The sequence below is a fragment of the Falco biarmicus genome, chromosome 7 (genome assembly GCF_023638135.1).
Source record: "Falco biarmicus isolate bFalBia1 chromosome 7, bFalBia1.pri, whole genome shotgun sequence".
Classification (NCBI taxonomy): Eukaryota; Metazoa; Chordata; class Aves; order Falconiformes; family Falconidae; genus Falco; species Falco biarmicus.
In genome coordinates, this window is record NC_079294.1 from 620003 (window position 1) to 633806 (window position 13804).

Sequence of the window (13804 nt, forward strand, 5' to 3'; positions counted from 1 at the left end):
TGAGAGCAGGTGATGGCAGCATCACCTGAGTTTTCCAGGATGTTACAGTGATAAAAAGGAATGGATACGGGAAAAATATTACTCCTGAAATTACCTGTTTTGGTGATCTTTCCCTGGCTTGTGTCTTGTCTTTGTGTCTGGGTTCACAAGAAATCTCAAGTACTTTGGAAGCTCCTCTTCATCCTTGCCATGACTGGCAATAGAATTGCTGCTTTTCCTTCTGTTCCTTGATCAATATGCAGACTTGGCAGTAGCTTGTTTTACAGATGATCTGTGGAGTTTACTGACTACCTGCCATACAGGTCTTAAAGTCAGCTATAAATGACATGTGCGCTGATTTGTCCTATTGCCTATTGCAGCTCAGGAGACCTGGATGTGCGCTTGGGCTTTAGCCTGTGCATGGAAGAGCAGGACTTCCTGAAGAAGAGGAAGAAATATGTTGCTGCCGCACTGAAAAAGATTCTTCATTTGGAGGAGGATCTGAAAGAGCATGAGGCAAGTCAATACAGACCCTGGTAACAGCTCCTCTCCAAGGGATTGGGGCCTGGCTCACAAATTGAAACCACAAATAAAAACCCCATGTGGGTTAATCCTGCTGCTCTGGGGTGGGCCCGGCCACCTAAGGCAAGAACTGAGCAAGGGGAGCAGTAGCTCATTCGTGCAGCAGAGCAGGAAGGGCAGGATGATGCCTTTGCAGCCCCAAAGACTCCTTGACAGCTCCTCAGTTCAACCTGTTCCTGTCTATTCTTGAAACTGCTCGTGGGTCTCAGGAGGAAAATCTATAGTGGGCAGACATGGAATAGCTGGGGGATGCTGCCTGGGAAGTAGTGTGCCTTAGCTCAGTACCAGGGACAAAGCAGCAGTCATTGTATTTGTGAAGTATTTTGAGGGTAGGAAGCAAAATTTTCGTGCAGAGACCCGAGTCAAAACAGTTTAGGGGGTTTCTGCAGCAGGAAAGGCATGTTCTTGGGAAGACTGACTACTAGGATAAAAGCATCAAGCTGGAAAAGAAGAGTGAATCTTATAGCATCATCGAGTTGTATAGATGAAATAGCTGATCAAAAGTGTAGTCTCATCACGGTAGCTCATGCTCCTGCTTCCTAAGTTTTACGAAGCTTCCTGCTTCGTAAGTTTTGTAACCACTTACGCCTTGCTGGGTTGTTGAAAATAAGGAAAGTACAGACATACCAACAGCAAGAATCCTCTTTAGCTGACAATTAAAAGAAACAGTGCTCTGGATAGGGTACAGATTTTAAAAAATTGTATTTTGGATTTCAGAGCAGAGAATAATACTGGAAATAAACTTTTCAAGTAAGCTGGAAAGAACATTTTTACATAGCTGTCTAAGAGTTCTGGCACACAGTTTTCTGTGTTCTGGCACACAGAAAAGTGGTTGAGGTGGTAGGACCAAAGCTAGGTTTTTTTAAAAGGTCTAATTACTCTGGCTCTCCTATTCATGTATTTGACTTCATAATTGTGGAAAAAATCTGCTCTACATTGTTAACTGACTCACATTTGAACTGGAAAAAAAAATTATCATGAGAATTTGAATTCATAATGAAAAAGGTTAGAAAATGTAAGCCCCAAAGTGTAACTTTCTGAAATTATTCTGCTTTTTATTAAGATCAAATTTTTCTTCATCGAGTTTAGGGTAGAACAACATATGTTTGGGTTTGTGATTTTTTTAAAATTTCATTAAATGGAAGAAATATTTTCTTCAAGCTCTCTTCACCGACTTCAGAACAGCAGATCGCTTGATGATAGTGGAAGTTAATACCTGAAAGGTACAAATGGGTGTTTTCCGTAGAGCGCGTAAGCACACGCCCTGCTCAGGATGCTGAGAGAAGCAAAGGGTGTGCTGGACCAGGAGAGGGTGAGGAGAAGAATGGTCTGTCTCTGTAGTTGTGGAGGGCAGCCCGGTGGCTGGCCATGCCCGGACACGTGGTGACAACCGGCCTGAGGCCATGAGAGCTTCAGCCATCGGCAGCCCCATGGTCTGGCCTGTTGCAGGGAGCTGTGTGTTCTGGGGGAATGCTCCTTGTCACGGGCAGAATTGCCAAGCCCAGGCCTGCTCTGGCGTGGCACATCCCGTGTTTCCTGTGACAGCTTCTAATAATACACCTTGAGAAGAGTTCCAGGGTGATGAGGTTGATTTCCAATTATATATGAAGTAAACAGCCTCCTGCCCACCCGATGTGAGTGGGTAGGACGCAAGCCTTCCCTCTCCTGTCAGGCGGGTGGTGGCAACATTAGCCTGTTGCAGCAATCACACCCTTGTTGCCTGGAGCAACATCACAGCTCGTATCGGTGCTATAACCTGTTACCTCACTGTCTAATACATGGATGGCTTCTGCTTCTGCTTTACTGTGTTGGGCAGGTGCCGGTGGTGGCCATCACAACAACTGGTGGAGGGACGCGGTCGCTGACAGCAATGTATGGCAGCCTGCTGGGTCTCCAGAAACTCAATCTGCTCGATTGCATTTCCTACATTGGTGGTTTATCGGGTACCACATGGTGAGAATAACCTGAACAAGGTTCACTCTTTGTACTCTCTGCTCTGTACTGTTGACTATTTGTAAGCCCTATCGGCTCATGCGGCACTTAGTAAAACAAAAGCACGTCCATTTTCCCCACAGTCTCCTCCATGTCTATCTAGAGCAAAGAAACAAAACATACCGGTAAGGGACCAGTCGTCACATTTATCAGCTGCTTTTGTTACCACACAGGCGCAGTCTGTGCCTGATGTTTTCATGTAAATGTTCTATTCCCTTTTTATATTTTATCAATTGTACCTTAGACTGAATGCAGCGAGTTTGTCTTCAGACTGGAAATTGAAGAAAGATGGGAAGAAGAATTTATGCCTGCCATTTGCTGGTTGTTCTCACTTCTAATTTGGATTTAGAGTGCATCTCCCTCTGCCAAAAGATGTCTTTGGGGCTAGCGGAATTAATGCTGTCACAGACAGTCCCACAAATGATGCCAGGTTACTGACCTCGGAGAGACTACAGCTATGTCATATTTAAGATAACTTAAAAGTCTTTTATCAAGTGGGTTCCAGGTAGCTCTGCTCCTCTACACGTGGTTGGAAGTGGAGAGGGTTTACTGCACCGAATTGTGTGTCAGTCCTTTATATAAGTTCAAACCTTAATTGCAGGTTTGTCTTAAGTATTTACCAAAATCCTTTTAACTCCTCTGTATGTTGAAATCGGAGTGTACCTGTCCGCATTAGGATTTCAAGGACACAAGTAAGAATGGCTATGCTGGGACACATGCAAGACCCAAGCACTGCCCAGCTGGCTCGCTGGCAGGGGCTCTTGGCAAATACCTGGGAACAAATGTGGGACTAGAGTAAACCGGTAATGACTGCTTTCTAGAATACTCCCACCTTCCAAGAAATAAATTTTCTGAGGACTTGGGACTTCTTTGTATTTAATAGCCTTGGGTGGATAATTTTTCTTTCTTGTCTGCCTTGAGCTTCTCGGATCATTTTTGAGCCCATGTAAACTTTTATCATCAAAACCAGAAAAGCTTGGAGGTTTTGTTTTGCTCTTGAAATGAGGATATTTTAAGTGTGTTTCAATTTGTAGTTGTGAACCCCTCAGAATTAAGAAACGGGCAAAAAGGTTGCACGAACGTTCTCTGAAGCCAAACCACAGCTTTGCTCCTCTTTATTTTCTTCTAATGTTTCTTCAGGACAATGGCAAACTTATATGAAGATGTTAATTGGTCACAAAAATATCTGGAGGATGCAATCAAGGAAGCTCGCAAGCAAGTAACCAAATCCAAGATCTGCTGTTTTTCTTTGGATTGTCTGAAGTACTATTATAATGACCTGATGGAGAGGACTAAAGAAGGACATAACACTTCTTTCATAGACCTTTGGGGGCTTGTCATTGAATCCATGCTACATGATAAGGTATTACTCCTTTCCCCCCACGCTGAAACCGGGTGAACTTCTATAGCAATAAAGGGGAAGAAAGTAAATCCTGGGATGCCATTCAGTACTACTAACACAAACGCTTTAGGGGCTGATTAAATTCTGTATGTTCAGATGCATTATTAAAGCACTGCTCTTGATTTATAGTGAGGCTGACCTTGAACTGAAGGAACCATAGCATTGTAGTCAAAGGTGTTCATTTTTTTCAAAGAAAGAAAAATCCTGAGAAAAAAAATATTTTTAAATGCAAACTGATCACTGTGTACATTAAATATTCTACTTAGAAACAGTTTACTTCCTAGTATAAACCAAGAATATGCATTTATAAAGTGACTCATTTATAGACTGCAAACGGAAATGGTTCAAATAGTGGGAGAGACAATTTTCTAAGTATGTTGCTGAGTTTTAAGAAAGAGTGTTACAGATTTTGGTACTTTAAAAATAGTGTAGCTTAGGTAGTTTCCTTCTGGTTTATGTTTATACAAGGAAGTTTTCAATGTGGAATAGAATATGTTCTTGCATATGAATATACTTGCAAAGTATTTTAAAATATGATCAGTTCTGTTTGCTGAGATCCAGCATACCTTACCTTTCACTTAGCCACATGCTTCTTCCTGGGAATGTTTTTTTTTTCCTTAGTGAATCTACAGTCAACCTCTGCATATCTCAAAATCTGAGAATCCATATAGGGTGTAGCTGCTTCTTACGGGATACTTGCCAAGTCTGGAGTATCCCATGGGAGGTATTTCTGAACAATCCAGTGAGCTGAGAATGGGAAGGAGAACCTGGGTGAAGCTGATAATTCACATTATATTATTCCAAGTGCAAGTTGTTTTTCACCTCATTCCATTAACCATTTTTAATCAAAACCAGAAAGATGAGCATAGACTCTCGGACCAACGGCAGGCAGTGGATAATGGTCAGAACCCATTGCCCATCTATGTGGCCATCAACCTCAAGTCCAGCTATAGTGCTCAGGCATTCAGAGGTAATGGTTATGATTTAGATTTCTTAACAACTTTATAATGTAAGTAATCCAGACTAAGACTAAATGCATGTAATCAGCTTTAATAATCCAGTAGTCCTTTCATTCTAATCACACGCCGAAAAATACCCCCTTTTAAAATTTCAGGTAACAGTGACTAACACTTAAGAAGTCCAGACATCTTTAGTCTTTAGAATTTGAGTTCTCTACACTGCCAGAAGTGAAAGTACAGTTACATCACAGAAGATGCCAAACTCGCAATCTATCCTGGTCACAAAAACATTGTGATGGAACTAATCCTTATGATGGTTCCACATGGTCTTATTTTGAAGAAATGAAGGGAAAACTTTTGAATTTTGGGGTCCAGTGGCAGGAAAATCACTGTTTCCTCTAGTATTAATTTTCACAGCATTTGTTGAATACAAGCAGCTGAGTACATGACACAAAGTGAATGCTAAACTCTCTCTGTCACTGATGCCCTAGAGGGAATGGGTTATACATAAGCAATACATACTTCTGCATAAGACTAACTGCAGGGAGCGCTTATGGTTTCATTCAGATCAGGGCTTTTCTGCTGGAGGTTGCTGTAATGCAGCCTGGGACCACCCTCCCGTGATGTGAAAGGACCTTTGTGGCATTGGTGCTGCAGGCAGTATAGATAAAACCATAGCTTGTGAATGGCATATTATGCACTAGCCAGTGTCTTTCCCAGGATTTGTTCCTGCTCTCTAGTACTCTTCTGTTTAGCAGTCGTTAACATGTTACTGCCTTTTCATGATCTGGCTGCTGGTGCTGAAGAGTGGCTGGAGTTCACTCCTTACGAAGTCGGTCTTCTGAAATACGGAGCGTCTATTCGCGCAGAACATTTTGGAAGTGAATTCTTTATGGGAAGGCTGGTGAAGAGGCTCTCAGAGACTCGCATCTGCTATATGCAAGGTGACTATTAGCTAGAGGGAAAGGTGGCCTGTTTGAGAGGCAGCTGGTGTGCATGAGCAAGTGGTTTGTGGAGGACAGAACTGGAAAGGCACCAGCAAACAGGTTGAGCAGGTGTGAGTTTGAATTAGCAAGGACATAATTAGGAAGTACGCCCATGAAGATATGCAGGCAGACAGAAAGGATGTATCCAAAGGGAAAGACCAGATATGTATTAATAAAAATTCTTACAAGACTATTCCATCAATCTGTTTCTATTCTCTCTTTCACGTTACAGGCATGTGGAGTAGTATATTTTCCATAGATGTGATGTATGTCTGGAATTTGGCTGCTGACTCAGAGGACTTCTGGTGTAGATGGACCAGGGACAGAGTAAAAGATATTGGTGAGATGTCCTTGTGTTTTTTTTACCACCGGTATATATTGCTTATATTCTGTGCAGAGGTCTAATGCCTAAAGAGATACTGCCCAAGTCAAGAGAAAGATGTGAGGAAAGCAAAGCAGAGGCATCAGTTAAGAAATTGTTCTGCCTGGTTTAGAAGTACTAAACTTCTTTGGCAAAGCTGTGCCTTTTTCTAAAGGACGTACAGACACAAAACCAGTCTACAGCTGACATGTAAAAATCATGTTGTGTTAAGAACCTGGCTTAAGGTTAAGTCAGGATATGGTCCTCCTTGGCTGCTAATACCATCAGTAGAGAAAACGGCTCTTGCAGAAGGCAGCTGTTTTCTCGGCTATGCTGCCGAGAAAGGTTGCTCTTGCTGGTAATTGCACAGAGAACCTGGAGTGACTGGCTTCCTAATTTATCTAATGCGTGCCGTCGGGTGATACTCACGTGCACTCTGAAGATGTCCTGTTCCAAGGCGACTGTTGTCCTGTATGTTTTGGGACGTGGCTCACCCCTCCACCACACGCTGCAGTAGAGGTGGCCATCGTTCAAGGAAGCCTGGAGAGGGAGGTGGTGCTTGCTGCCTGCAGGTGGCTGTCACGTAATTCACCACCTAAAGCTGTGTTTTATTTGGTAGCACAGACTTCAGGGGCTTAATATGTGATTTACCTTTGGGATGGGGGATGGCAACAACTGTGGTTATTAGTTACTCCGTTTTTTAAAATATTGACCATTTTAGAAAACTGTCCTAAATTCAGAATTTCTCTCCTTCTTGCAGAGGAAGAACCCTTTCTGTCCATGAATCCCTATGAGGTGGACACCTGTGTATTCACTCCCTCGAGTGCCCTCTCCTCTGCTCTGCGAGGTGTCTTAACAGGACGCCCAACCATTGCACAGTATCCCAATTTTATCAGAGGTTTCCAGATGCATAGCCAGTACCTGGAGAGTGAAGGATTTTCTACGTGGAAAGGCACAGTAACGCAGCATGTTTTTCAATAACGTTTTGACGAGAATTAAGTTTGGGAATTAATTTAGGACTTCCAACAAGGAGGAAGAGACAAGACTGACTTCCTCTGAAATTCCACTTCTCCGTTCCAGAGATGGAAGAAGTGGAAGACAGATTTGAACAGCATTTCATTATTTGGGGGTGTTGAGTGGTGAAATTGAATTTGTTTGTCTGGGGATCATGTTCCAGTGGACAGGGCGAGGAGCTCAGCCTAGGGGGGCCGCAGGGATCTCCCCTTCAGGGCCAAAGCTGCTTGAGGTATCCAGGAAGGAAGGAAAAAGCTGTAGTGTGTAACTTCTGTAAATCAGTGCTGCCAGTGAGTCAAAGGCAGGTAGACAGGGAAAACGGGGAACAAAATTTTCCATTCTTCCCTCTTTTTAACTTTCTGCAGAGGAGCAGTAAGGCTTGGGTTTTTATTTGTTGTAGTGAGAAATGTTTGTTTTTCAGATACAGTGATAGACTCCTTCCCAAATAAACTGATGGAAACAGCAGATGATGAGCTCTCCCTGGTTGATACTGGTTTTTTCATCAATACCAGTTACCCACCGCTTGTGAGATCGCAGAGAGAGGTGGACGTCATCCTGCACTTAAATTACAGTGGAGGGTCCCAGACACTGGTAAGAAAAGCCATGGTATCTGAGATCTTTTTCCTTCATGGTCTTTTGGTTTCTAGCACTCATCAGTTAAACCAACTAAGTTTTCAGTACTGAAATGGCAATTATATTATCTGATTTATTACTTAGATTATTAGGTGACTTATTTCTCAGTAACTGAGAAGGATATTAGAAGACAGTGATAGATATAGACTTTTTAAAATCAAGATCTTCTGCAGTGGATTCGAGAGTTTTTGAAGAGCTGACTGAGGAGCATTCTAGAGCTTTGATGCTGATTTTGTTTCTCCTTGAACTGAGCAAGTTACAGATGCAATGGAAAGTCCTAACAATATTTTAACAGATTAAATGGGAAAACCTATGTGTTTCTGGGCCTGTTTATCTCATATCAGTCTTAGGGGAAATATACTGGCTGATGCCAGACTTGATTAATAATGAAAAATAATATAATTAGTGTTGCGTATATAATTAGAATAATTTAAAATAGACTTCATAGTATTATGTAGCTGTTAAAGGGGTTTTTTATGAGGTCATAAGGTATGTTGATAAATGTATTAGTTCATAGGGAGTAATTATCAATCAATCACAAGCTATGCAGAGGACAAAGATTGGGAAAGTGGTAAATAAGAAGCTGAGACAATAACATAGAATAATTTGGACTGATATGTTCTTTCCCTATACTTGAAGTTTCTTTGCTTTCCCATTCTGAACCAGTTTCATTGGAATCATAAAATGAGTCCTGTTGCTTTTGGCTCCATTTGACCGCTCAAAGAAAGTGACTGTTTTTTTTCTTTTGCCCAAGGCAAAGCAAAAAATAAGATAAGCTGCAATGTCTGCTGTGGTTATGGCTGTTTCTGTCTGAAAGTCCCAGAGAGAGATTCAAGCCTTAGAATATACATGTTAGCTGCTGGAGTTTATGAAAATCCAGATTGCTGGATCTTTTTTGAGTTTTGATTCTTTGTATTAATTTTTTTTTATTCATTCATCCACCCAGCCTCTGGATCAGATTGCAAAGTACATCTCGGGGCAAGGAATTCCATTTCCCAAAATTGAGATAAGTGAAGAAGACAGGGAAAACTTGAAGGAGTGCTATGTGTTTGAAGATGCTGACAGTCCACAAGCTCCAATGGTGCTTTTTTTCCCCCTAGTAAATGACACCTTCAAGAAATATAAAGCTCCTGGTGAGTCATCCATGGCTAGCAACTCTAATAAAGTTACTTGCTGTGTGTGTCCTCTCCATTTCATATCTGATGTCTCACTGTCATCTCTGACCTTCTTCTAATGCTGGCATTACCAGTCTTATCACTGACAAAAATAATCGGTCAGTATCTCTGAACTGTGAGAACCCCAGAAGCTTTCCTAATACAGTTGAGATGAAAATAGGCATTTACTCCACAGGACGTACCAGAGAGAGATAGCGTGAAGGTAAGACTCCCAAAATCTGTACGGCATGGGCAGTAGGTCCTCAACAAAAGCTGTTTTACTCTGTAGACGTGGACTTGTTATGCACTGCTGCTTGCAAAGAAAGGTGGAGGCAAAACCATACAGAAGTTTTGGCGGTAGCCCACTCATCTGGGTTTTGTTCACATATTTAAAAGTAATCTCCCAGACTGAGGACTGAGTGGGCAGAGGTCTTTGTTTTTAATATGAACTATGTTCTCTGTCTGACTGCCCTCATTTCTCCTGAGCTTTCAGTGAGAGGGCTGTTGTTTCATTCAGTATGAGAGTGTCTTGTTTTCCTTTTCTTTGCACTTTACTAGTTTGGGTAACAAAGGCTTTATGTTGTCCAAGGAGTGGTCTACAGGCGCTGCTGCTGATAATCAGTGTTTTTATTCCCGGCTGTTTGGGCTTACAATCATTTTTGGACAGAGGCTTGATCCGGAGGCTGAGGAATACAGCGCTACTAGATGACTTTTGCATGCCTCTGGCAAATCATATATTTCCCTCCAAATCTCCCTTTTCTACCTATAATTACTTAAATGACTGATATGGGCCATGTACTGCAGTAAAACCTTATCGGTGCATGTCCTTGTGGTTTGTTCCTCAGGTGTGGAAAGGAGTCCTGAAGAGATGGCTGAAGGCAAAGTTGATGTCTCCAGCATCCTCTCCCCATTTACAACAAGGGAGGTGTGTTTCAGTGAAGAGAATTTTGACAAACTAGTGAAACTGACTGATTACAATGTCCTGAATAACGAGAAGTTGATTATTCAGGCCTTGCGCTGGGCAGTGGCACGGAGGAAGCAGTGGAATTGTTAGCCACTGCTCACTAGCTTCAGCCTTCCATCAGCCATCCAACAACCAACTGGTAGTTCTTGGGTTGTCTGTTATTTGTTGAGATCAAGATGTCTGATGCTTGCCAGTGATAATTGCAGTAGGAACCGCATCATCCTGAGGATGTGCTGGACTCCAATTCATCCTATGTCCGCAACCGTTCAGTTGAGCAGATTAGAATTTACCGGTGGTTTAATGCAATACAAACTTCAAAGCAGCAAATTTGTGTTTAGTTTTGTTACCTTGTTACTTTACCAATTTATATATGTATTCCATATGAATTAATATAGTGTTGTGTAAGATAATGAAATATGTAGCAAATTAAAATGTGAATCAAAGCAGTATTTATGGTTTGTTTGTTTTTTCTGCCTGGCAGAACACCAATCCCTTGAACCAGAATTTCTCTGGTAAATAGCTAATCTGCATCCGTTTGATTGTTTGTCGATTATGAGGTTTTTATTTAACTGGCTTCCTTTGCTGATGTTTGACAATAAGTTCCTTCAGTTAGTATCAGTGTTGCAAAAATGTGTAGTTTTCACTGTCAATAAACCCCCCTGAATTAGGTCACCTTTGTTTCAGGTGATCGAACGAGTCCTCTGAGCTGCTGTTCATAGAACCACCTCTACTCAGCCTAAGTCGTCATGTTGTACAACTTTCCTTTATTGCTGCAGATTGTGCTGTCTCGCTCACCTCCACCTGCCTTGCCTGTTCCTGAAAGATGGCCTTGCGGTGTCTCCCAGGGTTTAATAAGATCAGAAGTGGCTGCTAGGTGTTTGCATAGAAGAGGGCAATGCAAGAGGGCCTTTTGAGATCCCTTACTTACAGACATGGTTTTTGTGACTGTTCAACACTTCCCTACAAGTTGTCTTCTGCAGGGATTGTCCTGACAGAGTGGTTCCTCCTCATCAAAAATCCTGGGTGTCCTCAGGGCTGAGGTGGCTGCCAAAGGCTCTGTTCTTGCAGCTCAGCGACAGGCAGGTCACAAGCTCAGTCTTTCACAATAGCAGCCTTGCACTGCACAGCTGTGATACATGAAAAGACTGGTCACAGCAGCACAGTGATCCAACACAAATGAATGGGATTATCTTCCTTTTGATAATAAAAGGATCCTACTATTGCAGTGAACTTCAGACTGAGTCACCAGGGCAGAATTGGTGTTGAGATCAGGAGAGTCTTGGTTATGCTCAGAAGTGACAGATTTGTTCATATGAAATGAAGTCCTAGGAAATGGATGGGAGAAGATGATTCTCTTCTATGGAAACAACAGCTGGTGGTGCATCTTAGAGCAATTTGGGTGGTGGAAGAGGAGGAGTGGGCCATGTTTTTCACCTGTGAGCTTGTTCATTGTTCGTGCAGGTGGAACACTTGAAAGGGCACAGTGTAGCCCTGCTTTCAGGTACAGCACTGCACGTTTAAATCTAGATTATTAGCCTTCCACGCGTGAGGCAGCTGTAATTGCAGTTCAGCTCCAGAATGCTAGAATATCAGCTTATGGAATCCCGCTGGGTGTTTTCCAGAGATGTCTTTGATTTTACTCCTGTGGTTTTTAAGACCTTTTTGCTGGAAATGAAACAGAGCAGGAGCGATGATGTTTCGGTCTTTTGGGGGGGGGGGGTTGGTTTGTTTGTTGTTTGTTTTTTTTTTTTACAGGGGTAACATACTCAACAACAGGATGGAAAAAAGGTGCATGACACAGCCTGAACCTGATTAACCTTGCTTTTCTTCAGGGCTAATTAGTCCATCTTCTAACCATGAGTAATTACTGTACTGCATTGGTACAGTAAAGGGTGTGCTGCATCCCAAGTCAGCCTTGGGGTATCTGATGGTGTCCTGCCAGTTGATATGAAACCTGCCTTCCCCTCTCTGAGGAAATTCCTCCTACTCTCAAGATCATTGTTGCTCTTTCCTTCAGCTCCCCCAGTTTTTCAATATCCTCTTTTTGAAACAGTGTGTGTGCCAGTGGGGGGGGGGTATTTATTTCCAGGTCATTGATAAAAAAAACATGCAACAGGCTTGTTAACTAAACTGTTTGCAGTCTCTCTGGGGATATTTTCTTTTGGGGTTTCCTTCCCTTGACTACTGGGTTTTGTGATCGGTTCGTTATCAGTCCTTAATGTGTTTCAAGTTTGGGTGACATTTGTTGCATCTGGTTCTTAAGTTAGTGTCTTAAAATGCCAAATATGTTATGAAATTCAAATTATATTGTATCTGTGAAGCTAACGTAATCAGTCAGTTCTCAATCCATTGCAAAGTGAAATGCGATTATTTTGAATTTGATTTCTCTGTTAAATTTTACAATTGCAAGGATGGCTTTTAAAAAAAAAAAATCCCCATATTTTTACTACTTGTCTACTCACTTTATGTGCTTCCTCACTGAGACCGGGACTGCCTTGCATGATGTGCAGTGCCCTGCACAATGATGCCTTATAAATGTGAGTACATACAGAATACATGTGAACATCATAATTAACAGGGATGTTTCAATTAATTTCACCTTTCCAAACATATCCTCTTGGAGATCATTCACTGAAGTACCTTAATTCAGAGGTACAAGGTTACAAGGTAAACTCTCTTACGATTTCGGCAGGTGATTTGGGAATAGTTTCATGCAACGTTTGGCACTGCGATATCTGCTTGGCTGAAAGCTACTGCCTGAGTCAAGCAAAATGGCAGGTTGGGTGGGGATAAAAAAGATTCTTTCAGCTGTCTTTAAGCAAAGACCCACCTACTCCCTATAGGCAATAAAAAGCTACAAAAAGCATTTGTATGTGTTGGTTTGTTTGGGTGTCCTTGGCCAAAGAAGTCCCTGTTGCCCACTCCCAGGCAGCCCGATGGCCCCTGGCTGGCAGCAGCCACCTCGGCACTGCAGTTTGCCAGCCCTCCAGTGTGCAAAAGCACTGTGGTGCCCCCAAGAAGGCATGTGGGTGCTTGGAAGTATAAAACGTTTGCTCAGTGCCTGTAAGTGTGAAGGCAAGATCCCTCTCAGGGCTTGCTGTCCCTCTAGAGCTGCAGAGGCCATCCATCCCCCCACAGCGCTGGAGCCTGGGTGTCTGCGCCTCGGGGCGGGTGTGCGGCAAGTACTCGCCTCCTGGGCAGCAAGGAGGAGGAGTGTGGGGATTGCTCAAGTGGTGAGTCAGGCACTAACACACCTGCCTGCCTGCTCTGGGCAGCTTAAACGACGAGAAGCTGCCTGGCTGAGGCTCCCCTGTACCTAGCTGCTGCCGTGCTTTGTGCTTCTGACGCAGAAGAGACCGCGATGGGGCTGCTCTACAGTAAGAGCCAGGTAAGACAAGGCAAGAGGAGGCTCTGTGATGAGCTGTGCAGGCGGCCCCTTGGCCACAGAAGGGACCTGCCGTAGGAGGTGGTGTTCCACGTCCTGCATCTTCAGCTCTGAGATTTCTTCTTCAATGCCAAGGTTGAGAGCAAAGCGGGGCTTCTGCCTGGGTTTTGTGCCTGTTTTGTGTTTGGCCTTCAGGCAGGCAAAGACTTTAATGCTGCAGTAATTTGACTGTTTTGAAAATGCCTAATTAAACAGAAAGAGAGATCTCTTCCTACCTTGCTGTTGTCCTTTGCTTCCATCCAATTAGGCTAGGCAAAGCAGCCGGCTGAAAAAAAAAATAAGGAGGTATCACTAGTGTCAGTGAGTGCATGGGGAGAGCCAGGCAAGTAACGC

The 13804-nt window shown here is 42.9% G+C and overlaps 1 protein-coding gene across 5 annotated transcripts in view; it reads left to right on the forward strand.

Moving 5' to 3' along the window:
* Window positions 1-10475, forward strand: part of LOC130152113 (cytosolic phospholipase A2 epsilon-like) — a 53113-nt gene extending 42638 nt beyond the window's left edge. For all 5 annotated transcript variants that reach the window (XM_056345081.1, XM_056345082.1, XM_056345083.1 and 2 more), the window contains 10 exons: window positions 360-495; window positions 2378-2514; window positions 3694-3916; window positions 4811-4925; window positions 5721-5858; window positions 6133-6240; window positions 7022-7213; window positions 7697-7866; window positions 8855-9041; window positions 9908-10475. In XM_056345081.1, the coding sequence (XP_056201056.1) occupies window positions 360-495; window positions 2378-2514; window positions 3694-3916; window positions 4811-4925; window positions 5721-5858; window positions 6133-6240; window positions 7022-7213; window positions 7697-7866; window positions 8855-9041; window positions 9908-10116 (1615 nt within the window). In that variant the 3' untranslated portion in view covers window positions 10117-10475. The remainder of the gene's footprint in view (window positions 1-359; window positions 496-2377; window positions 2515-3693; window positions 3917-4810; window positions 4926-5720; window positions 5859-6132; window positions 6241-7021; window positions 7214-7696; window positions 7867-8854; window positions 9042-9907) is intronic.
* The last annotated feature ends 3329 nt before the right edge of the window (window positions 10476-13804 follow it).